At 37.9% G+C, this 25,833-nt stretch overlaps 1 protein-coding gene across 1 annotated transcript in view; it reads right to left on the bottom strand.

The window, feature by feature from the left end:
- RFX6 (regulatory factor X6) overlaps positions 1 to 3,795 on the bottom strand; it is a 55,740-nt gene extending 51,945 nt beyond the window's left edge. The window contains exons 1-3 of the mRNA XM_038525491.1: positions 3,553 to 3,795; positions 3,154 to 3,461; positions 50 to 173 (exon numbers count right to left, since the gene is read on the bottom strand). Coding sequence (XP_038381419.1) covers positions 50 to 173; positions 3,154 to 3,461; positions 3,553 to 3,795 — 675 coding nt within the window. The remainder of the gene's footprint in view (positions 1 to 49; positions 174 to 3,153; positions 3,462 to 3,552) is intronic.
- Positions 3,796 to 25,833: the final 22,038 nt, after the last annotated feature.

The raw sequence follows: 25,833 nt of genomic DNA, 5'->3' as shown, positions 1-25,833 counted from the left end.
CTGACATGACTTTAGTTGTAAAGTAGTATAGCCAATATATGTCATCTACCTTTCCAAAGGTGGCTGCACAGGCTGGCTCCAACTTCTCTTTCCTGCAGAAATCTAAATAGTGTGCATAAAGGATGCACCGTGGTAAGCAGACTCCTTCACATACGATGTAATTCTCTTCAAGCCTATAAAAAAGGGGGGGACAAAAAATTTGGTCAAACCTTTTCTTTATTTCTCCTTTCCTTTCTTCTTTCACATTGGCTTAATGATTGTTTTTGAATACAGACTCTTGCCTAAATGAGTTCATGGGTAGACATGAGTAAACTTCCTTTATTCTGGATATTATTAAGTCAGATCACAAGAACTAAGGTTAGAAGAGCAATGAACACCTGTTAGTGCAGTTAAAATACCATGGCTAACATAAAACCACTCCTGCCTGGTCTATATCCCAAAAAAACAGGTCTTAAGCTTATGGAAATCCTCACAATTCATTATGGTTTGCCCTGCGAGGTACAAACCATGAATGGTGAAACTGAAGATGATGTTTTTTTAAAAGCATATTCTCAACCCTAAATGACTACCAGGTTTCAAGCCAGCAAATGCCTACAACCTCCAACTTTCATTCATAAACTAGTTCTGAATCCTAAATGGTTAGGGAAGCATGATGATGCATTTATTGGCAAAATACCTAAGAGTAAACTCACTTCACTTAAGTCTGAAATGGTACTGGTCTATTTCTACTCCTATGCTTTTTGCTATATTCAGTACTATAACTACCTAAAATATACCATACACTTGAAACATAATGTACATCTCTAGAGACATTTACAAATATAACATATATAAATTCAACTGTTGTAAATATAATCATGTAAATTTTGAAAATTTAGACCTAATTCTATTTACTTTGAATGTCTACAATTGCAATTAAACACAATTTATATACATGCAGTATATATTTAAGTGTTACAAATATCTGAACAGCAATCAAGAGCTCAGAACTTATAGATTGCATTCCCAGTTTTTCTAACAATTCAGTAGGTGATTTTGACTAAAATTTATGTATACCCTCTTTGTAAGTATAGTTAAATTATGATTTTACTGTATAGGAACAATGCAATATACAGTATGCATTCAGATTAAAATTGAGTGCAACTATCCAAGATCTCTGATTTAACATATTTCCAAGATACAGAAGATAAAAGCTTAAAGTAATGTTCATCAGATATAAAGCATTAGCTGTCCATTTTTCTATGAAGAAGGAAAAAAAAAGAACCAAAAGCCAGTAAGATTTGCATCTATAAAACCAAGCATCTAGATGACAGTTGAAGTTACTCAGCCAGATTTTTTACTTCAATTTTCAGCTCTAATTTTTAACATCCCCAATAATCTACAAAACCCTAAGTGAAAATTCTCAAAATTCAAATATCTCACTTCATTTTTTAAAAACTATATGTAAGGGATCCCTGGGTGGCGCAGCGGTTTAGCGCCTGCCTTTGGCCCAGGGCGCGATCCTGGAGACCCGGGATCGAATCCCATATCGGGCTCCTGGTGCATGGAGCCTGCTTCTCTCTCTGCCTATGTCTCCGCCTCTCTCTCTCTCTCTCTCTCTCTGTGACTATCATAAATAAATTAAAAAAAAACTATATGTAAGACTCCTTTTTAGGAAAGGGTATGGAAAATTCAAACAAAATTACAGTATTTTATCATTTCAAAAAATATGAAATTCACTAAGAAAACATTCAACTATTTAAAATCATATTTTAACGGCATACATAAAATGTCAACTGTTCACCTGCTGTTTTGATGTTGTTGTAGCCACTGTCATTATCTTCAAAATACTAAATAATCTGAGCCATGACTACAATGCTAATTAGGGATATGATTTATTTTCTTTAATTACAGTGCAATCATATTTATGAAATAAAAAAACAAGTTTGTTTCCATTCACTTAATTTGAAATGAAAAACTGGAAGTGATCATTCAACAGCTCTCCATAACTTCTGCCCCAATTACCTGATAAAATAGTTGTATCCGAAGTATTCCAGATAATTAACTCAAATATTTACTGCTCCAGTGTATTTTTAACCAGTAAGTATGACATCAACTTCAATAGTTAAGCCATAACTTTAGAAGAATATTTGGTTTATATTTCAAATATTTGAAAAGGTTTAAGAATATAATCACAAAAATCCAGTATATGCAAATTATAACTCAATTGAAAATAAAATTTAACAGGTTTTTTGGTTAGTTTTTTGGATATTATTTTTCTTATTGTATTTTTCTAAGATTTAGATCATACTTTACATGTAAACATACAACTGATCAGTAAACAGACCTCTCAAATTATTTGCTTGTTATTTGTAATTTGGGAGGAAATTTACATTCCTATTTCTTCACACTATGTGGGGAAGCTTCGAGTTTTTACTTAGATCCCTCTTCCTTCTGGATAATATTACAAAATACTCTCTATATGTAGAGATCTTACTGATAAACTTGGTTTTAAAAAGATTTTCCACAAAATTGAGTTCATGATATTTCCCTGTAATAAATCATATATGACATGTGCCATAAAAATAGTTGAACATTTATTTAATAGTAATCTTTTAACCTATTTTTCGATGTCTTCTAGTTCAAACCTATTTCACCTAATGACCAATGCACAATTGTTAACTTGCCCTCATATGGATAAAGGCAATATTAAGATTCTTCCTCCTTAGAAGTTATTTTAAAGAATCAAGTTCTATAAACACAGCCCTACTGAATAACAAATATGTTAAGGACCAAATTGACTGTATGTTAAGCAAAAAAAAAAAAAAAGTCATTAAAAAAAACATTAAAAAAAACATTCATTATTGCTGACATTTGACAAAATTATAGCTTGGGACAATAATGAACAAAGTGATGGGGTTTTGTACTGCAGATCGTTTTTCATCGATACCAGGATATGTCTCTATACCAAATATTCAGTGAAAAAAAGAAAGGATAAATTTCCTATTGGTATTTTAAACTTCCCCCAAAAAGTTTGAAGGAGGAGCAAATGGAGAAAAAGCAGATACTGAAGACTTTTTTTTTTTTTTTTTTTTTTTTTTTTTTTTTTTTTTTTTAGGATACTGACTTTTGAAACTCAACAGGTGCTGAAGAGCACTCCTGCGGGGGTCTTACCACTGCAGGGTGAGCTGGGTCTGCTTCTTTTTATCCTTCATCATCTGCGTGATGGTTTTCTTCTGAGACAGGTGTAGATCGGCTGCTTTGGTTTTGCCGTCCTGATCCTCCGCATCCTCTTCTTCAGAGGAAAAGTTACCATTGCTCACATGCATTTCTGCTCGCGCGTTGCAAGGACGATAAAGAAAAATCAGAATGTAAAATCCAATCGAGTACCCCGGCGTGTGACGGGGTGGCCTGGGCGGGGGAGGGGGAGGAGGCGAGGGGGGTCGAGAGGAGGACGACGCAACACCTCTCGGAGTTAATTCCTAGTGGACAAACACTTTTCCTGGGGAAAATGCAAAGATCCGGGCTGCACGTCCTAGGCAAACGCGATGTTTGCGGGGCGCTCCCTTTTACTGCGGATGCGCTGCTTGGAATCGGGGCCGCGCACTCACCTGCCTTCACTCCCACGGGCGGCTCGGCCTCCTGCGCGGCGCCCCGCGGCCGCCCGGCCCCCGCCAGGTACCCCCTGGCCTCGGCGTGGACCAGCAAGCCCCTGCCCAGGAGCTGCGCGCAGCTCGCCCCCCGGGCCTCGGGCGACGCCTGGGGCGACGGCTGCGCCTGCAGGAGGGCGGCCTCCAGCTCCGGGACCTTGGCCATCGTCCGCGCCGCGGGACACCTGCGCACCCGCCGCTCGCGGAGCGCGGAGCCCGGGGCGCGGAGCCCGGGGCGGGGCGGGGCGGGGCGGGGCTGGGCCCGGCGGGGGCGGGGGCGGGGGCGGGGGCGGAGGGGGCGGAGGGAGGCTGCGCTCGCGGCCGCTGGGACCCGGGGCCCGGCCGCCCTCCTGCCGCGTCGGGGGGCCCAGCCGAGGCTCGACTCGGACCTCGCGCCCCGCCCCCCCGGGGTCCCATCCCCGCGCCTCGCCCCCTCCTCCCTTTCTCACGTCCTGCGCGGGCCCCGGGGACTCCTGCGCACCCAGAGCTCCCCGAAAGGTGCGAGAAAACCCCAGGGTCCCGCCCGAGGGCAGAGCGGCTGCAGCGGCCGCACCCCTGCTCGGGGGCCCGCGCGCCTGGCGCTGCGGAGCGGGCGCAGCGGGACCCCGGGGCCGCGCTCGGGCTGTGACACCGACGCCGGGTCTGTGGATGCTCGGATCCCTCGGAGGGGGTGGTGGAGGCTCTCCCCAGACACCTGCGGACAGACCGCCCTGCCCCGGGGGGTGCCCAGGGCCTCGGGAGCCCGGGCCTCGCCTCTTTCCGGGAATCTAGCCTCGCAGCGTGGAGGAGACGATCCACTCGCTCCCTGTAGCACCTCGTGACTTAAAAAGCACCCCTGACAACCCCTCAACTAGTGTACCCAGGGGTGGGGCAACGCACCTCTGTCGAGATGCCAAATGCCAGATGAAATCGCGTATTTCATTTCCAATCCCAAATGACAGGACAGTGCTGTGGGGTGGGGGTGGGGGGATTATATCCTGTGCTCTTTTTTTTTTTTTAAGATTTTATTTATTTATTCATGAGAGACTCAGACAGAGAGAGAGAGGCAGAGACACAGGCAGAGGGAGAAGCAGGCTCCATGCAGGGAGCGGGTCTCCAGGATCACGTCCTGGGTCAAAGGCGGCGCTAAACCACTGAGCCACCCGGGCTGCCCTACCCTGTGCTCTTTTTAAGAAGGAGAAATAAGTCGAGAGTTGGTGCGTGTGTTGCCTCAATGCCACATATTCTTTCATTCCTCCTATCTTCTGTTCTTTTGACAAATAAGCCCTGTATGCTTACCGTAGGCCCAGTGCTTCCCGCCCCCCCCCCCCCAAAAAAAAAGCAAGGAATCTGCTCTGGTTCACATTGCTTCACCAGGACCAACAACCTGCCATCTTCTTGTGGAGCATTAGAAAGAGAAATCGCCCCTGAGCTTGAATTTGACATCAAACTACATTGCATCAAAATGTAACTTAGAAAAAAGAAAATGAGACTCAAGGTGGTGAATGGCTGAAGAGTGAATTATAGGGAGGAGTAATATAATCTAAGAGCATTACCCTGCTTAAGCAGCCAAGATTATAGTAGTTGAACTTTTCCTTGTTTTTAGCACCGCTTATTGGGAAAGGCATCACTTTGCTGTCGTAGGTGTCCTCCCTACCTGGTACCTCCAGCAGCTGGGCCCAGGCTGGGGCCACCCAGACATCCAAGCCCCCAAAGGCAGAGGCTGTTACACCCCACCCCAGGGAGAACTCTATCAGTCTCTTCCACCCAGTCCCCCAAAAGCCCTAGAACTTTCTCAGTCCATGGAGCTTACTTAGGTCTACGAGTTTAGAATGTTCTCTTTTATAGAGACTCGCTCAGACTCATTTTGTAAAAGTTCTAGTGATTAATTATGTGTACACATAAAGACTCTTATTTATATCACATAATCAGAAAAATATTCAGGAAAATTATTGGGAATTCTTTCTGAATTTTTAAAAATACTATGCACTTGCTCTCTAGGCTAAGTGTGTGTGTATGTGTGTGTGTGTGTGTGTGTGTAAGTCATACAGACACTAAATGAATATCTGGCAATTATCCAGTTGAATTGATCAATGGAAACACAAACCAAGCTCATTTGATGCCCTTAGTGAACTTTTTGCCTTAATTCTAAGTAAACCATCTGTCTAACAAAATAATGTTTAAGTTCTTTGTGATTCCAGGCAGAAATATACATTAAATAGACCTCTAAACAAGTAAAGAAATTGAATCGGTAATCGAAAAACTTCCACATAAAAAAGCTAGGACAAAAGGCTTCCCTATGAGTTATACCAAATGTTAAAGAATAATTAATGCCAGTTCTTCTCAAAATGATAAGATCAAGTGAAAACAGTGCTGAAAGTGGGGGAGGGAAGCTGTCAATATCCTAAATCTTTATTTGTTATCATTAAGTTGAACTCATAAGATCAATTTCTTTAAAGATTTTATTTATTTACTTGAGAGAGAGAGAGAGAGAGATCACAAGCAGGGAGGAAAGGCAGAGGGAGAGACAGACTCCCCTGCTGAGCAGGGAACCCAATGTGGGACTCAGTCCTAGGACCCTGAGATCATGACCTGAGCCATAGGCAGATAGGCTGAGCCAGCCAGGTGCCCTGAGATCAAAGTTTTAAAGATATAATAATGATAAACAAGTCATAAGATCCTAAGCAGGATAAGAGATAAATATGGAGAAAGATCTCTTAGTGATTCTTAACATTTTGTTTTTTAAATTCCCTTTAATAAATTGATGTAAGCCATAAACTCACTCTCAAAGGGGGGAAACATAGCCCATGAATACACTCACATATATACATTCAAAATTTTGCATGCAATTTGACAGATCTCAAGTTAAAAAAAAAAAATCTCTGGAAGTGTATTCAGTCTTGAGAAAAGGGCATAATGACACCTGAAACAGGATATTCTTGGAAGTTCCCAGTGTCAGTGTCTTTATGACGGGAGGCATACAGAAAAAGGGAAAGAAAAAGAATTTGGAGTCACATACATTTGTGCTCATTCTCTGTATAACTTAGCCTTTGTTTCCTTCTCTGTAAGTTTTCTGAGTACCCTTTTCCCAGCTTCCAACTCCTTGTGTGTTCACTCACCAGCTCCACTGCTGCCACTGAGAGCAGGGACTGCCCTTGGTTACCGGACCCACCATTGCCCACCATCAGAGAGAGCCCAAGAGCCCCAGTGTCCGTATACTCCTTGGGGATCCCTTAGCCAACGACTGATAATCAGGAAGAATAAAAGCCTACTTCTTTGATCTCATGGTAGATAAATCAGAGTTGCAATTTTACAACTCAGAGCTCCTTGTGGAATTGGGTGGAATCATCCTTGGCTGGACAATCCCTGAAATGCCATCTTGCTTGGTTTCTTCCCCTTTGCTATCCTGCTACATGTCCTCTCTTACTTGTTTCTTCTGGAAACATTTCCTTAAGAATCGCTTTTGTAGATGACTACTTCACTCAAGTTCTGCTGACAGGCATCGCATTCTAGGGCTTATATAAGAATTGAATGGAATATTATAAACACAAAACTAATACAGTGCCTAGAACAGTAAGCTCTCAATAAAAGGTATCTAATATTCTATTCTGAAACTTTAGATCTCTTTTAGTGCTCATAGATAAGGGAGAAGTTTTTTTCTCTTTCATTGCAAAATGATTCTGAAAAATATCTTTCTCCTTACTTAGACTATTCCTGGACTTAGTACAATCTGCAGTAATCATATACTATGAAACTTTCTTCTGTAAAAACACATGTTTCAGGGCACCTGAGTGGCTCAGTCATTAAGTGTCTGTCTTCACCTCAGCTCATGATCCTGGGGTCCTGGGATGGAGCCCCATGTCAGGCTCCCTGCTCAGTGAGGAGCCTGCTTCTCCCTCTCCTTCTGCCCCTCCCCCTGCTTGTGCTTGCTTTCTCTCTCTGTCAAATAAATAAGTAAAATCTTTAAAAAAAGAAAGAAAGGAAGGAAGGAAGGAAGGAAGGAAGGAAGGAAGGAAGGAAGGAAGAAAACACATATCTCCTCTAATTTTTTTTCTTTTCACCAAGATTACTTTTAAAATATAGAAAGTACCTCTTATTCTGCTGTCATGTCATAAATTTCATGCTTTCAAATAAAAGTAAGGGATAGTTATGAACTAACCACAGAGCCTGAAACTACATGAAGCAAATACTGATTTTGACAGAGGCACCAAGACCCTTCAGTGAAGAAAGAATAAACTTTACAACAGATTTCGCTGAAGCAGCTAGATAACCACATGCAAGAGAAACCCTTTTCCACATGAATTTGAAGCTCTCCTTTGTGCAACATACAAAAATTAACACAAAACAGATCAAAGACTTACATATAAGAGCTAAAACTGTACAATGCTTAGAAGAAAACCTAGGTATGCATTTCATTTCCCTGGATTAAGCAAATATTTCTCTAACATGATACCAAAGGCATAGGCAACAAATGAAAAAAAAATAGACAAATTGAACTCCATTAAAATGTGTGCATCGAAGGAGACTATCAAGAAAGTGAAAAGACAACATACAGAATGGCAGAGTATTTGAAAATCATCTATGTAATAAGAGTCTAGTGCCCAGAATATATAAAGAGTTCTTACAATTCAATAATCCAAAGATGATAGCCCAATTTAAAAATGGGCAAAAGAGTTGAATAGACACTTCTCGAAAGATGATATACAAACAGCCAATAAGCACAGGAAGAGATGCTCAATATCATTTGTAGTAGAGAAATGCAAATCAAACCCACAGTGAGATCGCACCTCACTCCCACTAGGATTAGAACAGCTATAATTTTTTTAAGAAAGAAAATAAATGTTGGTGTAGGTGCGGAGAGAAGGGACTCCTCCTCATGCACTGCTGGTGGGAATGTGAACTTGGTGCAGCCACTGGGGAAAAGAGTTTGGCAGTTCCTCAAAAAGTTAAAAAGGGTTACCATATGACCCAGCCATTCCACTCCTAGGTTTATACTCAAGACAATTGAAAACATATATTGACACAAAAGCTTGCATGCAAATGGTTGTAGAAGGGTTATGCATCAGAGTCAAGGTAGATACAACCCCAATGCCCACTAACTGTGGAGCAGATACGACACAATTTGACATATCCATAAAAAGGAATATCATTCAGCCATAAAAATTAACGAAGCCCTGAGATATGCTATAATGTGGATGGAGCTTGAAAATATCATGCTATGTGAACGAAGCCAAATATCAATGACCACGTATTGGTTGATTCCATTTATATGAAATGTCCAGAATAAGCAAATCCATAGAGACAGAAAGTAGATCAATGATTTCCGGAGGCTAAAGGGAGAGGGTAATGGGGAGTGACTGCTTAATGAGTATGGAGTTTCTGTTTTGGGTAATGAGAATGTTCTGGAATGAGTGGTGATGGTTGCATAACACTGTGATTATGCTAACAACCACTGAAGCATACACTTCAAAATGGGCAAAATGGTGAATTTTATGTCAATAAAGAAAATTTTTTTACATAAGCAAAGTCAGGTTATAAAGAAACTACTTAAGAATCTGCTACATTCTTACCAGATAAAAATCACTACTTTGGACAAACTTCACAGATTTATTCTTAAACTATGAGCCATTACTTTTGTTATTGTCCTGTAAATTTCAACCAATTATATCTTGATTCCTTCTCCAAGCCTCATCTCTTCCTCTTTCAAACTTGGTTGTGCCATGTTAGTTTAATTTTCTCTTCCTCTCTCTGTTATGTATTGATTGCATTTAGGATGAGAAAGAAATAGTAGGAAATGGGGAATGAAGAGAAGAGACAGGAAGGGTTAAGAAATGATTACAAAGACTGAGGGAGTCAGTAAAATAAAAAGGGAAAGACGAAAGTCATCCAGTTGGTTAGAAGTTAGGAGACAGAGCTGATAGCTCCAATCTCTGTTTGGACAGAACCATTTTTTCCATAACTGCAGATCAATGTAAAAGGTAAATTAACTTGGAGAAAATCCAGGAAAGGGGTTTTCAAGGCAACTACAGCCAGATTACATCTGGGCAGTGATTGGGGCCAGGAAAGGGAGTGTTCAGCTGGAAATGCAGTGAGTGGCAGGCACTAAGGTGATTTAAAGGAAGAATCAGCATTTCTAGGTGACTAATGGGCAGGTCTTGCATGGAATAGAAAAGTTATTTCCCAGATTGCAGTCTTTAGGAGCTATCAAGGAAAATAAGAGGGACTTCCCGTGTAAAATAATTGCTCAGCTAGTGTCTGTGACCCTGCCCCAGAATTCATTACAATCATTGCCAAATATGGTGTTAGCAGACAACTCATGAAAAACAGCTACCTCTTTTACCACCATCATTCCAAAAACAGGCATGTGTCTGAAGCTCAGAACAGGTGCTTCAGCCTGAGCTGGGGCCCAGAGCTAGTAGCTCTGAACCACCAGTGTTTCGATTGAGAGCATGCTGCTGAAACCCAATCCAATGTCTGTAGACATTTCATCAGATTTTCCTCAGGGCTCTGAGGAGATACTCTTCTTGATTTGTAACTCTCCATACTGTAAATCCTAATGACTGATGCAAATATGTTTATTTGTTGTTCTTTTTTGTTGTTTTTCTACATGTGGTTTAGGAAAATAGAAATGGAAGACTAGAGAGTACATAAGGTGTTTTTTGCATTGTACTCATAACTACTCTCTAGACTAAAATTCTTTCAAAATAAAATTCTTAAAGTGAAGTAAGCTTTTTATCTTTAGTAAAAGTTGACCTATACTTGTTTATAAAAAGATATTTACATTATTCTAATGGTGCAGATGTATACATAACGTATGTTGAAGCCAAGGAAATATATGTTTTTATTACAATGCTACTGTTAAAAATGGAGAGAATACACTTAAAATGTTTCAATATTTGGGGTACCTGGGTGACTCAGTGGTTTAGTACCTGCCTTCAGCCTAGGGTGTGGTCCCAGAGTCCTGGGATCAAGTCTCACATCGGGGGGCTCTCTGCATGGAGCCTGCTTCTCTCTCTGCCTGTGTCTCTGCCTCTCTCTTTTTGTGTCACTCATGAATAAATAAATAAAATCTTTTTTAAAAAAAGGCAGATATATTAGAAGACAACACGATAAATATTAAAATGGTAGTATGCACAAAGTGCTCTAGGGAGCACAGAGGCAGGAATGAGCAGCTCAGGCAAGGGCAGCCTTGGTCCAAGAAGGGCAAGCAGAGGTTTCACACAGAATATAAAATTGGAACTAGTCTTGAAGGGCTGCTATGTGATCGCAGGTGGAAGACAGAAGGAACAGAATGTACACAGGCACAGAGGCAAGAAGGACTATGGCTGGTTGGAGAAGTGTCCTTTGGAGGATAAGGAGCATCATGGAACATGAATGATCATGAGTTGAGATCCGATCTGGAGGACCTGTTCAAGCTAACAAATATATGTTATAACTAATAATAACACATCATTGAGAGGTTTTATTTTAAAAGATTTTTATTTATTTATTTGAGAGAGAGCATAGAGGGAGAGGGAAAGGGAGAAGCAGACTCATCACTGAGCAGAGAGCCCGATGCAGGGGCTCGATCCCAGGATCCCTAAGATCATGACCTGAGCTGAAGGCAGATGCCTAACTTACTGAGCCACCCAGATGCCCCAAGGGGTTTTAAGGAAAAAAGTACAAAGAATGAGTGGATTGTAAGGGAGGAAAGTTAGGAAGACCATGTGATACAACAAAACAAAAGTTTGGACTAGGACAATGGCAGTGAAGACAGAAAAAAAGGTGATTTGAGAACATATTAAGGATTAATACATGGTGACTGTGACAGATTTTAACAGTATCGGCCCCTCCAGTAATTCATGAGTCCTTCATTTATGCCATTGGCTAATCCCATCCTATGTTGATTCTGAACTTGGCCATTGGCAGACATCAGGCAGATAGTTAGAAAGCACTTGGGCATTGGGTTTCATTTTTCTCACTGTTGCTGAAAACTCTGAGACCATAACCATGTGGCCAAGCCCTAATTAGTTTGCTAGAAACATGTCAAAACCATTACTCTAGCTGACAACCAGAATTAACCAATAACTAAAGCCAATTACAAGACATATGAGTGATTTAAATGAAGCCATTCTAAAATAACCAGCTTCTAGCTAACTTGCCAACTGAGTGCAGTATCAAGAGTGAGGCTTAGGAGTAAGTGCAGCCCAAATTGCAGGCCCTTAGAACTGTGCACTAAAAAATAATTGTGGTTTAAAGCCCCTAAAATTGGGAGTAGTTTGTTACACAGTAAAAACTAACTGATACAGTAATAGATTAGTTTATGGCTTATCAAGCCTTGAATGCCACAAAAAGTTGGCTGGAACTTTAGAGATTTAGAAGCAGAAGAAGCTAGTGGGAAAAGCAGTTTGAAGAGTGAGTATGGAGCGATTTTGTTTGGTTTTCATGGTGGCTTTTTGTTTGCTTTTGCTTTTTAATTAAGGAAGAATAGAACTCAAAGGTGAGAGAAATTTTGAATAATCAAGCTTACATCAAAGAGTTCATATAAACATCAAATGCAATAATATACACAAAAACACCAAATGAAAAATAATTGTTACCTTGTAAGTCTGTATATATGTGAGTTATACATACTTCATTTTCTATTTGACTTTAGGAATTCACATAAGTGGCTATACACATACAGAGGAAGAGATATATACACGTATCCTATTTTAGGGAGAAACAACTTGGGGTACCCCAGCACACTTTAAAACGGTCCCTAAAGTTTCTGACTATAGGAAGGATATAATTTTCACAGGCATACTTTTACTCCCAAACACAAAGAACTGTGCACTTGCTTCTTCAAAATGAAGTGTCCACACAGAGACACATGTTATGCATGTGTGAACCCTAAACCCCCTAAATAAATGAAGCATGTTCAGACAAAACAAAGACAAAACAAACTCACCTTTATTTTTTAATTTTTCAGTTGCCACATATTTTCCTAGTGACCTTAAGGCTGGGATGCCTATTATTACACATAATAAGTTATATAATGAGATATACTAGTTCATCAAGAATTTCAAAACATAATGTGTAGTCTACAAGATGAGGGCAATAAACTGTTTCATGTTATATCAATGTTCACGTGGGAGAAATGGGCAAGACCAGAAGCTTTTTAGTCATAATATTCCCATCATCATAATAAGGTAAATATTGAATTTTTTTAATATTGAATTTTTAAAAAGATTTTATTTATTTATTCATGAGAGACACACAGAGAGAGGCAGAGACACAGGCAGAGGGAGATGCAGACTCCCTACAAGAAGCCTGATGTGGGACTCGATCCCAGGACCCCGGGATCATGACCTGAGCTAAAAGCAGACACTCAACCACTAAGCCACCTTGGTGCCCCCAAATATTGAAATTAAAAGACTAATACTGTAAGCATAAAGTTTTAGTCATGTTTTATCTACTGTCATGGATAATATAGAAGAAACTAGGTCATCTAAAATTTAAGGCAGTATGCATGATTTCTCATAAACTTGTTTTTAATATTTTATAATCAATAGCTGATTCCAAACTTCTTTTTCTTCTCAGTGTGTTTCTATATATCACTCCTTAGTTGTTAAATACACCAAATGGCTCCTTTACTTAGAACCCTTGTTCCATGAATATTGAAGATTATAGCTTTTATTTTTTTCTCAGCCTTCTAAGTTTTTGTGTTTTATAAGAGACATGTAAAAATGCTGATTGTAATCATTTTGCTGTATATAATAATTTGACTAATAATTATTAGTAATTTTGATGAATACATTGCTTTTTAAAAACAATATTATAATCAATAACTCTACAAAACTCATACAATTTCCTCAAGCTACACAAGTTTAGTTTTGCTTAAATCATTAATTTTGTAATTTGTCACTTAGTGGAATGGATAACTATACTTACTAACTCCAGGCTGTGGATCTAAGATCATGCATGCAATGCATTTACTCTTCATCCCTCACTCTGTTTGAAAGCTTTTGAGCTCAACGCATCATCTTTACTGAACAATTTATCAATTGAAGTTGTTGAGTAAATACTACTCTTTCCATAACTTACTGTTTTGGGGTGCCAGTAGAGGATAAATGATGATAGAATAGCATAATATATTTGTCAAGAGAAAAGATAGTTGGTTATCTATCCAAAAGATAGTTGGACACAAGAATTAAGATGATACTTCCTGAAATTGTACCATCTGCATCAGCGTTATCTAAAGTACATGTTAAATATACTGCTACCCACCTTAGAACCGGGGAATCACCGCATAAAATGGATTTTATCAATATGGTATCACATGTTACAAATTTCTCACATTAAGACTAGGAAAATTGGCCTTTAGAAGACATGAAGAAGGATAATGTGTCCCACCCTAAATCATATTCTATAATCTTAGAGAGGTAATAGAGAATACCTTCAGCTAGACTATGGCTCATTCAGAAAAGAAAGAGGAGAGGAGAGTGTGGTGGGCTGGTTAAGGAAGAAAAAGGTGATCACAATCTCCTAGTAGCCTCAGTGGTGCTTTCCTAGTTTTTCATACCACGGCTCATGTAGAAAATGGCAACGTTCTACACAGCACGTTGGGGTAGACAGATGAATCTGCTCATAGAAAGAGCTAAGCAGACCAGAGATTCTGAACACTGCAAGAGACAGGGGATCAATGCCCTCTGAGTGCAGAAACCCTGTTAGGAAAATGCTCCAGGGAATATCCATCATTCTGTTAGTGTTCATCACTGCATGCTCTCAGCAATGCCTGGCACTGGCTTTATCTTTTCTACTTTGAAGAATAGGAAGGCTAATACCAGGAGGTTGCTGGGCCACTTTCCTGCTCCTTGTAAAGAAGGATATGGGATGGTTTCCCCATTTCCACAGTCAAGTGTGGAATACTATTAAGTGGATATGGCATTACATGTAGAACATTTTTCTGGATTACTCTATGTTATTTACATTTGAGTGAAATGATTTAATTGTTATATTAGAAAGCATGTACAAGTTATCTTGTCTTTTAAATAAGAAAATAAAAACAAAGGCAATAGAACTTGTTTTTATCCTCAGATGAAAATTATTTGCATGTTGGCATCTTAAAAAATCATATATTCCAGGTTTTAAAAAATGAATAAAGATGAGGAGAAGGAATCAAAAAGAGATAAAGTCAAAAAGCAGCTTTGCTACCAACTTTTATAAAACCAAAAATAGCTAAAAACATCAAATGATTAATATTTCAAATAAAAATCCTTGTTGATCACTTTCCTAAATTATGTAGTACTAAAAATTTGAGTTTCAAAAAAAATTTTGAGTTTCCATATATACATGTCAAACTAGGTTGAACTTTAGTTCAACATTGTATCTTTCAACATTAATTGGGTGCACCAAAATAAATCAGAATATATAACTTTGAAAATAATGCATCAACTTAAAAAAAATAAATGGCACATAGTACTAACCATAAACTATAGTAACATTTATACTAACATGGAAAGCAAATAATGATCATACATTTTGTGTTGATCTAGTTGTAATTTCTGTTTACTCATGTCCCCAGAAACCTAACTCATTGACAAATAGAGCAACTTAAAATCAAATGTAAAACCAAGTTGCATATTAAGCCTACTCACCAATTGACAGTAATGTGAACTAAGCTTCAGTTTTATGAACTGAATAAATAGCCACTTCATCTTTACAGCATAGCTATTATAACTACTAATTTTTAACTTAAATCATATCAAAAAGGTGGTTGATGATTTGTTTCTAACTATGAGTTAATTTTGAAGGGAGACATGAGAGACATAAAAGTTAATTGATCCCTTCAGAGATGGTAGGGCAATTATCAAGGTCATTATTTGACTTGCTGGTGAGCCACGTAAGGAAAATTAGACTAATGGAAAATTCTCTTACGATGTTTCCATTAAATAATCTATGGATTACCAGCTCCCTTCAGCACTCACTTAGAGTTAGAAATAAGAAAATTGAAGATGACTATAAAAAAAGGAAATTGCAATGGTTGAGACAGGAAGTGATTAAGGTAAAAAGAAGAACTTTAGTTGAGTCAGGGTCACGGTAAGAATGATTTCTGTTTTGACCCTGTTCTAGTGTATTGGAAAAGCAAGCCTATGGAGAGAAAAAGTAATTCCACGGTGCCAACATATGGCATATGTTACACTTCAATTGTTTCATCATCCACTTTGATGTGAATAAATTCAAACAGTAAGCTAGAAAAATTGGTACTCTACAAAATTGGTACAGAAATTTTGTAGAAATATGAATTCATGTCATAGATACTGAAATTCTGGGTTTAACTTTAAAGTTAAAGTGATTTTAGAAACGACAAATACTCACCATTTGCTTCGACGTGGATGGAACTGGAGGGTATTATGCTGAGTGAAATAAGTCAATCGGAGAAGGATAAACATTATATGGTCTCGTTCACTTGGGGAATATAAAAAATAGTGAAAGGGAATAAAAGGGAAAGGAGAAAAAATGAGTGGGAAATATCAGAAAGGGAGACAGAACATGAAAGACTCCTAACTCTGGGAAACGAAATAGGGGTGGTGGAAGGGGAGGAAGGCGGGGGGTGGGGGTGACTGGGTGACGGGCACTGAGGTGGGCACTTGACAGGATGAGCACTGGGTGTTATTCTATATGTTGGCAAATTGAACACCAATAAAAAATAAATTTATAAAAAAAATTTAAAAAGCAAAAAAAAAAGTTAAAGTGATTTTTTAAAACAACTCACAACCTTCCAATGTTTTATTAAGATTCACTGCACCAGCGAATGGAAGGATATGAATAAGATTTCACTACTTCATTCAGTGGGCAGTAGGCATGATGTGCTCTTTGTATAGTTAACTGTGGAAAACCCAGCAGGAAATGGAGCTCCCTCCCTGTCAAGGATGCACTTTAATTAACTCTTGTAGGGAGAGAAGATTACATGCAGGCATGATGAGTAGTAGTCTTCTTAGTTTTGCCCAACAAAGTATCTATGCACAATAGATTAATGACATCCAGAGACCTGGAACTCACATTCACCTGGATACAGTCCTGAAGTCTAGCAAGGAAATAAATGCTGATAAGAATATGGAGAATGAAACAAAGGGAAATGGAAAACAACAAAAACTAAGTATTGATATATTTTAATGAAAATTCAAGACCCAAAGGAAATAACCAAGATAACTGAAAGGAGTAGATCTTGGCACAATTGGAAAAAACACGATGGAATAACGGCACATTGAATCCTATGAGCTAGGAGAGAGGCGCAAGGAGTAAAAGAACGAATGTGAAGCATTTGTCACTATCTATATCATTAATAGTATATAACACTTTTTCTCATAACGTTTTTTATAGGAATTCATTAACTTACTGGGTTTCAACAATAACATATCATATACCAAACACATGATATGCTGGGCAATATGTTAAGTACTTTGTATCTGTCTCTTTAGCTTCACTGATTCGATGAGGTAGGTGTGAATATGACATTTTTTTTTACAGAGGTACAAACTGAGACTCAAAATGGAAGTGACTTGCCCAACACCTCATGATTAGTAAGTGAAGAAACAGGAATGAACTCAGCCCTGCTTGACTTAAAGGTTCATATCTTAATCAGTGCAATGCCAAGCTTGCTGGACCTTCCACAACACAGGGGCCAGGTCTGTCTTACACATGCTTGAACCCGTGGTTCTAAGCCTTCCAATCCACATCCCAACCTTAGCCCCCATCTTATAGCAAATGGTTTGTAATATTCTCTTTACTATGCCAAAAGAAGTTTATATATAGTTTACTGTAATATATACTGTTAACTATATATATATATGTATGTATATATATATATAGTTTACTATAAATCAAACATATATATATAGTCAATGTAATGTACTGGTTCTTACATAAAGAGTAAGCTACAGAAAGATTGTTAATAATAAATAATAGGCATTTAAATAGATACACGCTCAGGAATGACAATGCTAAAAACTTCATTAAGAAATTTGATGCTAAAAAAAAAAAAAAAAAAAAAAAAAAAAAAAAAAAAAGAAATTTGATGCTTGGGGATCCCTGGGTGGCTCAGCAGTTTAGCACCTGCTTTCTGCCCAGGACATGATCCTGGAGTTCCAGGATTGAGTCCCACATTGGGCTCCCTGGGTGGAGCCTGCTTCTCCCTCTGCCTGTGTCTCTGCCTCTCTCTCTCTGTGTTTCTCTCATGAAAAAATAAATAAAACCCTAAAAAAAATTTTTTTGATGCTTGCATCTAAATAGAGTCACCATAATGGAAGAGTTATACATGCAGAGAGCTTTCTTTGGTCACTAAAATACATAAGAGGTATTGCCATTGGTAATGCAGTTTTCTGAAATAATAAGCAACTCTTGTTAAATTTCTATGCAAAATATGGTGATTATATTAGCATAAAACAGAGTAGAATTCAGGACAAGGAATATTATCAGAGATAGAGACATTGCATATTGATAAGAGGGGCAATTCTTTAAAACCTTAATAGATATGCATTTAACAACAAAACTTCAAAATTCATGAAGCAAAAACTGAGAGAACTAAAGAAAGAAAGTCCACAATTGTAGAGACTTTGACATTCATCTCTTAATAATTAGTAGAACTAAGTAGACAAAAAACTAGTAAGGATATAGAAGATCTGAACAAAACTATCAGGAAACTTGATCCAATTGATACTTACAAACCACTATATCCAACAATTATATACACATTCTTTTGAAGAGTATGTGGAACATTTATCAAATATACTAAGCTATTAAGGAACAAAAATCAGTGTATTTCAAAAGGTCAAAATCTTATAGGGCTTGTTTTGAATGGAACTAAATAAGGAATTAGCAACAGAGAGATATCTAGAAAATCCCCATATATTTGGAAATAATACATTCCTAAGTAACACATGGGTCAAAGGGGGGAAAATATCTTTTAACTAAATGATAATAAAAACCTAATCTGTCAAAATTTGATATTAAACAAAATTGGTGAGATTCAGATAATGCAGTATTTACAGGAAAATTTATAGCTTTAAATGACTACACTAGTAAAGAAAAAAAAGGCTTAAAATCAGCGATCTATGGGGGCAGTTGGGTGGCTCACGGGTTGAGTGTCTGCCTTTGGCTTAGGTCATGATCCCAGGGTCCTAGGATCACGTCTCTCATCGAGGTCCCCACAGGAAACCTGCTTCTCCCTCTACCAATGTTTCTGCCTCTCCCTCTGTGTCTCTCATGAATAAATATATACAAATCTTTGAAAGAAAATCAGTGATCTAAGTTGCCATCTCAAGAAGTTAGCAAAAAAGAAGCAAATTAAAACCAAATAAGTAGGGATCCCTGGGTGGCTCAGCGGTTTAGTGCCTGCCTTCAGCCCAGGGCGTGATCCTGGAGTCCTGGGATCGAGTCCCACATCAGGCTCCCTGTAGAGAGCCGGCTTCTCCCTCTGCCTGTGTCTCTGCTTCTCTCTGTGTGTGTGTGTGTGTGTGTGTGTGTGTGTGTGTGTCTCATGAATAAATAAAGTCTTTCTTAAAAATAAATAAATAAATAAATAAATAAATAAATAAAACAAACCAAATAAGTAGAAGGAAAGTCATAATAAAAATATGAGGAAAAATCATTTCAATAAAAAACATTGAAGAATATTAAGAAGTTGAATATTTGAAAAGATTAGGAAAATTTGTAAACCCCTAGCAAGAATATTTTTTTAAAAAGTGAGATAAAACATAATGACTGCTCTCCAGTATAAAAGATATTACTATAGATTCCTAGATATAGCAAATGACAATATTTATGAACAATCTTAGACCAATAAATTTTAAAATCTAGACAAAATGGATGAATTTTTTCTAAAACTCAACTCATTAATGCTGATTCAACAAGCAATGGAAAATCAGAATAGTTATATTCTATTTTTAAAAATTAAAATCACAACCAAAACCTTTTCCATAAAGAAAACTACAGGTCTGAATGGTTTCATTAGAGATTCCTATCATATATGTAAAGAAGAAATAATGTCACTCACAAATTTTCAAAAAAACAGAGGAGGGAATACTTTCCAATTCATTTTAGAAGGTCAACAACCACCACCAAAAGCTGACAAAGACATTACACAAAAATTCTCAGCAAAATTGAATCCAACAAGATATTATAAGGATGATCTGTTATGACAAAGGGCTTTTATCCTGGGAATGCAAGCATACTTTGACATTCTAAAGTCAATCAATACAATTCACTACCTTAACAGAATAGAGGGGGATAAAAAACATCTCAATAAACACAGAAAAGGCATTTGACATAATTCAGGTAAAAGCACTCAGCAAACAAGGAAAGATGGGATTTAATTGGGCTCACAAGGGGGAAACTATTAGAGAAAAAAATAAATAAAATGTAGTCGAGGCACTGCTTTGCCTATCATCTCACAAAAGGAATTGCATTGGAAAAATTGCTTTGCAATTTGGGTTTGCAAATGGTCACAAAGGTGGTAAGGATGATGATGGTGATGGTGATGATGACAATGATGGTGATTGTATTCTATTTGGAAAACTTTGTTCTCAAGATTCAAAGGCCTTGTCTACTGTCCTTGGCTCAAAAAAACACAGTAGAGAAGATGTCTGCATATTCAGAAAATCCAGGTGAGCAAAGGTATAACATACTTTTCTTTCTAAAACTAAACTGAACTTACTTCTGGAGGCCTCATATCTGCTCAGTGGTAGATAATATAACCTGATTAATTCAAGGGAAACTCATTTACCCCAACAATTAACAAATATTTACTGAGTACTTATATGTGCCAGGCACTTGGGATTCATAAGTGAAAAAAAAAAAAAAACCCAAGAAACAGCAACAACAAAAAGAATAGAAAAAGATCTTGCCTGTAAGGAGTTTCTATTCTTCTATCAAGAAGATAGGCAATTTAATTAATTAATTAATTAATTATAAATAAACCAGTTGTATAAGAGGTTAAAAGGACCTAAGTAGGGGGGAAAGTCAAAATAGTACAAGGTAAGTGGAATCAAGAGTCTAGGGCTGATGGAAGTGTGAGAGGGTGCTAGGGGTAAGGATAATTAATAGCATTAAATAAGGTGAGCAGGATAGGCCTCTTTGAGATGATGACATTTGAGCAAATACTTAAAGGAGGTGAGGGAGTTCACCCAGTGACCATGTGGAAGGACAGTATTCTGGGTAGAGGAAACTCCTAGAGCTATTAGCAGCAACATGCTGAATTTTTTTTTTTCAGGAGAGCAGAAGGCCATTGTGGCAGAGGTGAATGAGGAAGGAGGACAGAAGAAGAAGGTGAAGTTAAATAAGTAATAGGGACTGGATCCTGTAAAGTCTTGAAGATAAGAACTTTGGGTTTTACCCATTGCTGAATTTTGGGCAGAGAAGGGACAAGGTCTGACTTACATTTCAACGTTCCCTCTGGCTTCTGTGTTGAGGATGGGCTGCAGAGGAATGTTCTGGTGATCTATTGCTGGCTAACAATTCACCCCCAAAAAAGAGTCTTACGACACAACCACTATTTTATCTCTTGATTTTTGTGAGTTAAAAATCCAGGCAAGACTCATCTGGGTAATTCTGTTCCATGTGGCATCAACTAAGGTCATCTAGTGATATTTTGCTGTTGGAAAGGCTACTCTGGAGAGTCCAAGATGGCTTCACTCAAGTGTCTAGTGTTTTGGAAGGTTGGGCTGAGACTGCCCACTGGAGTACCAACACATAGACTCCTCACCGTGGAGGACTGGATTTTTGCATAGAGCTGTCGGGCTCCCCGGCTGTTCCAAGAATCAGAAAGTGGAAGCTGCCCATTTCTTAAGAGTTGGGCCTGAAAACTCACATAGCATCACTTCTGTGATATTGTAGAGCTTGAGGAAGTTACAGAATCAGCCAAAAATCAAGGAAAGGGACCATCGATTACATATCACATCTATGAAAGTAGTATCAAAGAATGTGTGGCAATCTCTACAGTCTATTCTCTGACCACAAATTACCCCTAGCAAGAATATTTTTTTAAAAAGTGAGATAAAACATAATGACTGCTCTCCAGTATAAAAGATATTACTATAGATCCTAGATATAGCAAATGACAATATTTATGAACAATCTTAGACCAATAAATTTTAAAATCTAGACAAAATGGATGAATTTTAATATTTAAAATTTAATATTCCTTTATTTAAATATTTAATATTTAAATATTTAATATTCCTCCACTTGTAAAATATAATCCTTCCTTCCTCAAACCCTTAAATGTACCTTCCCTTATAACACCAGCTTCAGGCTCAGGTCCAGGATCTCATTGTCCAGATCACAACCTTGCCCCTATCTTCTGCTTCCCCCAACCTATGAGAATTTTATCGAATCAGGATGGGGAATCTGCTTTGATATCATCATCATCATCTTTTTTTCAAATCAACTTTACAAGGCAAACACTTCCTATTCCATTGCCCCTGGGATGCATCTTTGCTTTCTTTTCTCTCACAAGTCCAACCCCATCAAGAAAGTCTTGGCTTTAAGATGATAGTCTCTGCTGAATTTTTTCAAAAAATTTTTGAAGCTTATACACCATGAACAAGCTTTGTGTTTAATCACCATGAGAAAATTAATGTCACAGTGCAAAAGGGACTGGCCTGGGAGAAAACTGGGGGCAGACAGGCAACCTAGGAGGCCATTGCAATCCTCTGAACTTAAGACGACATGGACCACAATCTTGCTTTGGACTGGGTTGGTGATTTGTTCTCTTGTCCAGTGATAATGTTGAAAATGATTTCTTCCTTAGGTTATACTGACTCTATCCAAAACATATTTTATTATTCTATGTTTTGCCATGTCAGAAAGCTCTTAAAAAGGTGTCTAACACCACGTAATCATTATCATTATTAGTAGTAATTTATTTCTTAGAACCTAGGAATTTTCAGTTCTTCCAGTAAATGTAGTCTATCATTGTGTAGAGTTACCAGTAGGTGGGGATGTTGAACAATATTTTTCTGGATTGTCACAAGACTTGTTCCCAATTAAAAAAAGGGGAGGGGGGGGCGGCTGTGAATAAACAGTTGCCCTATTATATTGCATAATCTCTTAATGAAAAAAAAATTTTAATTATAAAAAACTTTTTAAAGGTTTCTAAATAACCAAAAATGATCGTATTCAGCCTAGAATGTGAACTCTGAAGCTCCTGTGGAAAGAGTCTCTCACTACAACAGGTCAACATTTCAGCCTCTTGCCTCTTGATTGCTTAGTGGACTCTAAATCAGTATCTCATCTCAGTTTTGGGCTAAGGACTTCAAGAGTGGATTATAAAATATAAATAATGAGTAAGTGCCTGTATCTGACTCACTTACTGAAAATACTAAAGTAGAGCCTGACTTTACTTACTTTCTTATTATTAACAGCTATTAAGCAACTCCTGGTGCCAGGTGCTAAATTAGGTGCTTTCCATACTCGGTAACCTTGTAGCTGCAGGGCAGCCCCAGGAGGGAGTCTTATTCATTTTATTTTACGTATAAGGGAGCGGAGAAATTAAGTTACTTGGCTAGGCTCATTCAACTACTAGGTGGCAGAGACAGAAGTTTAACTCACCCTTGGTTGACTCATGTTTTTCATCTGCCTAATAAGACATCAAAATACATTTACTGATTTTTAAAAGAGAAATTAAATTGAGCACATGTGTTGTAGGTCATACTTCTGTTTAAGTATCTAATTGATGGACTGTTTCATCCTTGGAGACAATTCTGACTCAAGAGCCTAAATATTAAGTCAAACTGGCAAATATTATCTCTCCAGCACAGAAACGACAACACTGAACAGCAAATGCGGCTTCAGTCTCAGGGTGGGGGTTTCTGGGCATCTATGGAAGCTGCCAATTAAGCAACAGAAGAGTAATGTTTTCCTGATTTCCCTGAAGAGTTCTTTCCTTGAACTTGTCATCCTGACCTAAATGAGATACCATTTTTTCCTGAAACTTTAGGGAATAACAATGGAGAGGGATTTGAGAAGACAAGAGACTGAATGTTAGAAAATATTTTAAATTCATATGTTTAGCATAATTTATAAAGAACCCCTTAAGTCAATAAGAAAATGGACAAACCTCATTTTCAAATGGACAAAACAGAATATGCACTATGTGGAAGCTGTCTCCATGTGGCCCCCTCTCCCTAGGGTGAGTAAAGGCCGAGAAGTGAGAACCATGAGAGCCTGGGGGAGGGGGGGAGGAGGGGGAAGGGGGAAGGGGAAGGAACAGTTCAACCCAGTGTATCCCATTTGATTTAGATAAAAAATCCTTTTATCAAAGGACAACTAATAATATCTTAAGGAAGTTTGGGAAGCAATGATCTAGAGATTTTATTCTTTGTCTCTTTCTCTAGAAATTGTCTCATAAAATTCTCTAGCAGATTTTCCTAGCACCCATACTTTGAAGTCATCAGACACTTCTCTTTTGCTAGGATCCTATCATTCCCTGAAATTCTAACTCATCAGTATTTTGTGGGTTTTTTTGGTATCTCCTAAAATATTTTTTCTGAAGTGGAGTTAAATTTTTTGTTTACTTTATCATCATAAGAAAATGCTTTCATCATTTCTTGTTTACTATAGTAAATTAGAGTGGTTTTAAACTAACCCAGAAAGTGAAATGTGAAAATATACTAAGAAATAGTAACAGAGTTCAAAACTTGAAAAATATCAACACTTATTCTTTTCCTGTTTTTCTTTACTGTCTTTGAAGCCAGTTGAGGAAACTCTTTGATCTTTTCATTTTCCAAGATGGACATATTCTGTTGTTGTTAGGTAAACAAAAAGACAGTGCTGTGAAGACCAAATTAAATGTTTCAGCCACACCTCATTAAAATTTATATTTACCACATCCTTAGTAAGAGAAAAGATGGTTTGCATTTTACCTTTTATCCCATTTTATCTGAATATTTTGGGATAAATATAATGATACAATAGTATTAAGAAATATTGTGTATTTTTCTTGAATTTTTATCTACCTTGTTACAGTCTCTATACCCAACTAACACAACCTTTTGAATCTGTCCAGCATCCTTAGTGTATCTGTGAATGAAAACTGAGAAAATAAAAAAATATGAATTTTAGAGCTGGCAATTTTTCTAAGTAATGACATCAGCAAATTCTCCTGGCTCTACTTTTTAAATATATTCAGATTTTGACTACTTCTCACTTTCCGTACTGTTACTAGATTTGTCAGAACCAGCATCCTCTTATCTAAATTATTGCAACAGCTACTGACTCACATCTAATCTATTCTCAACAGAGATAAAATGATTCTTTAAACATGTAAATCGACTATATCACTCTACTACTCAAAATCTTCCAATAAGTTCCCATTTCAGAGTAAAAAGTCAAATCCTTATGATAATTTGCAAGGCCCTCATGACACAGTCCCCTGTCATTTCTCTAGTTCATTTCTTACCTTCCCCCTTGTTCTCTTTCCTGCAAATACACTGGCCTCCTTGCTATTCTCCCTTTCCAGGCCTTTCCACTCGCCTCTACCTGGGTAACTCTTTCCTCTCACATCCACAGGGTTCCCTCCCTCACCTTAAATCTTTCCCCAAATGTCATCTTCTTAGCAAGGCCTTCACTGATGAACTTACCTGACTAAAATCCCAACCCTACTCTGGAACTTCCTATGTCCTTTCCTGATTTACTATTCTTCATAACCTTCCTAATACCTTCTAATATATGATAAAACATACATTTTGTATAATTGTTTGCCTCCTCCGTTAGAATGTAAACTTCATGAGGGATGTTTCCTGTTTTGTTCACTTGTGTTTTCCCACCACCCAACCCAGAACAGTTCCAGAGATATTTAGGCACAGTTTAATATACCTCTTTCCCAAAAAAGGAAAGTATCTACAGGCAAATTAAAAGTAACTTTGATCAATTGCCAGCTAACTGTCTGAGGCTAATTTAGACAAAGCATGCCTCAGAATAGAATTGCAAGTTTAAACAATCCAAGTTCTTTCTACATTTCCCTAAAGCACTGAATTGCTACATAGTCGGTTTACCTTTAGTAGTCTCTCAGAAAATTTGATAATAGTCTATCAGCACATGATTCAAAGGGGCACATGCACCCCAATGTTTGTAGAAGCCCTATCAATAGCCAAATTATGGAATGAGTCCAAATGCCCATCGACTGATGAATGGATAAAGAAGATGTGGTTATATGTACAATGGAATATTATTCAACCATCAGAAAGAATGAAATCTTGCCATTTGC

This window comes from Canis lupus, chromosome 1 (assembly GCF_011100685.1).
Source record: "Canis lupus familiaris isolate Mischka breed German Shepherd chromosome 1, alternate assembly UU_Cfam_GSD_1.0, whole genome shotgun sequence".
Lineage (NCBI taxonomy): Eukaryota > Metazoa > Chordata > Mammalia > Carnivora > Canidae > Canis > Canis lupus.
This window is presented reverse-complemented; position numbering and strand designations above follow the sequence as displayed.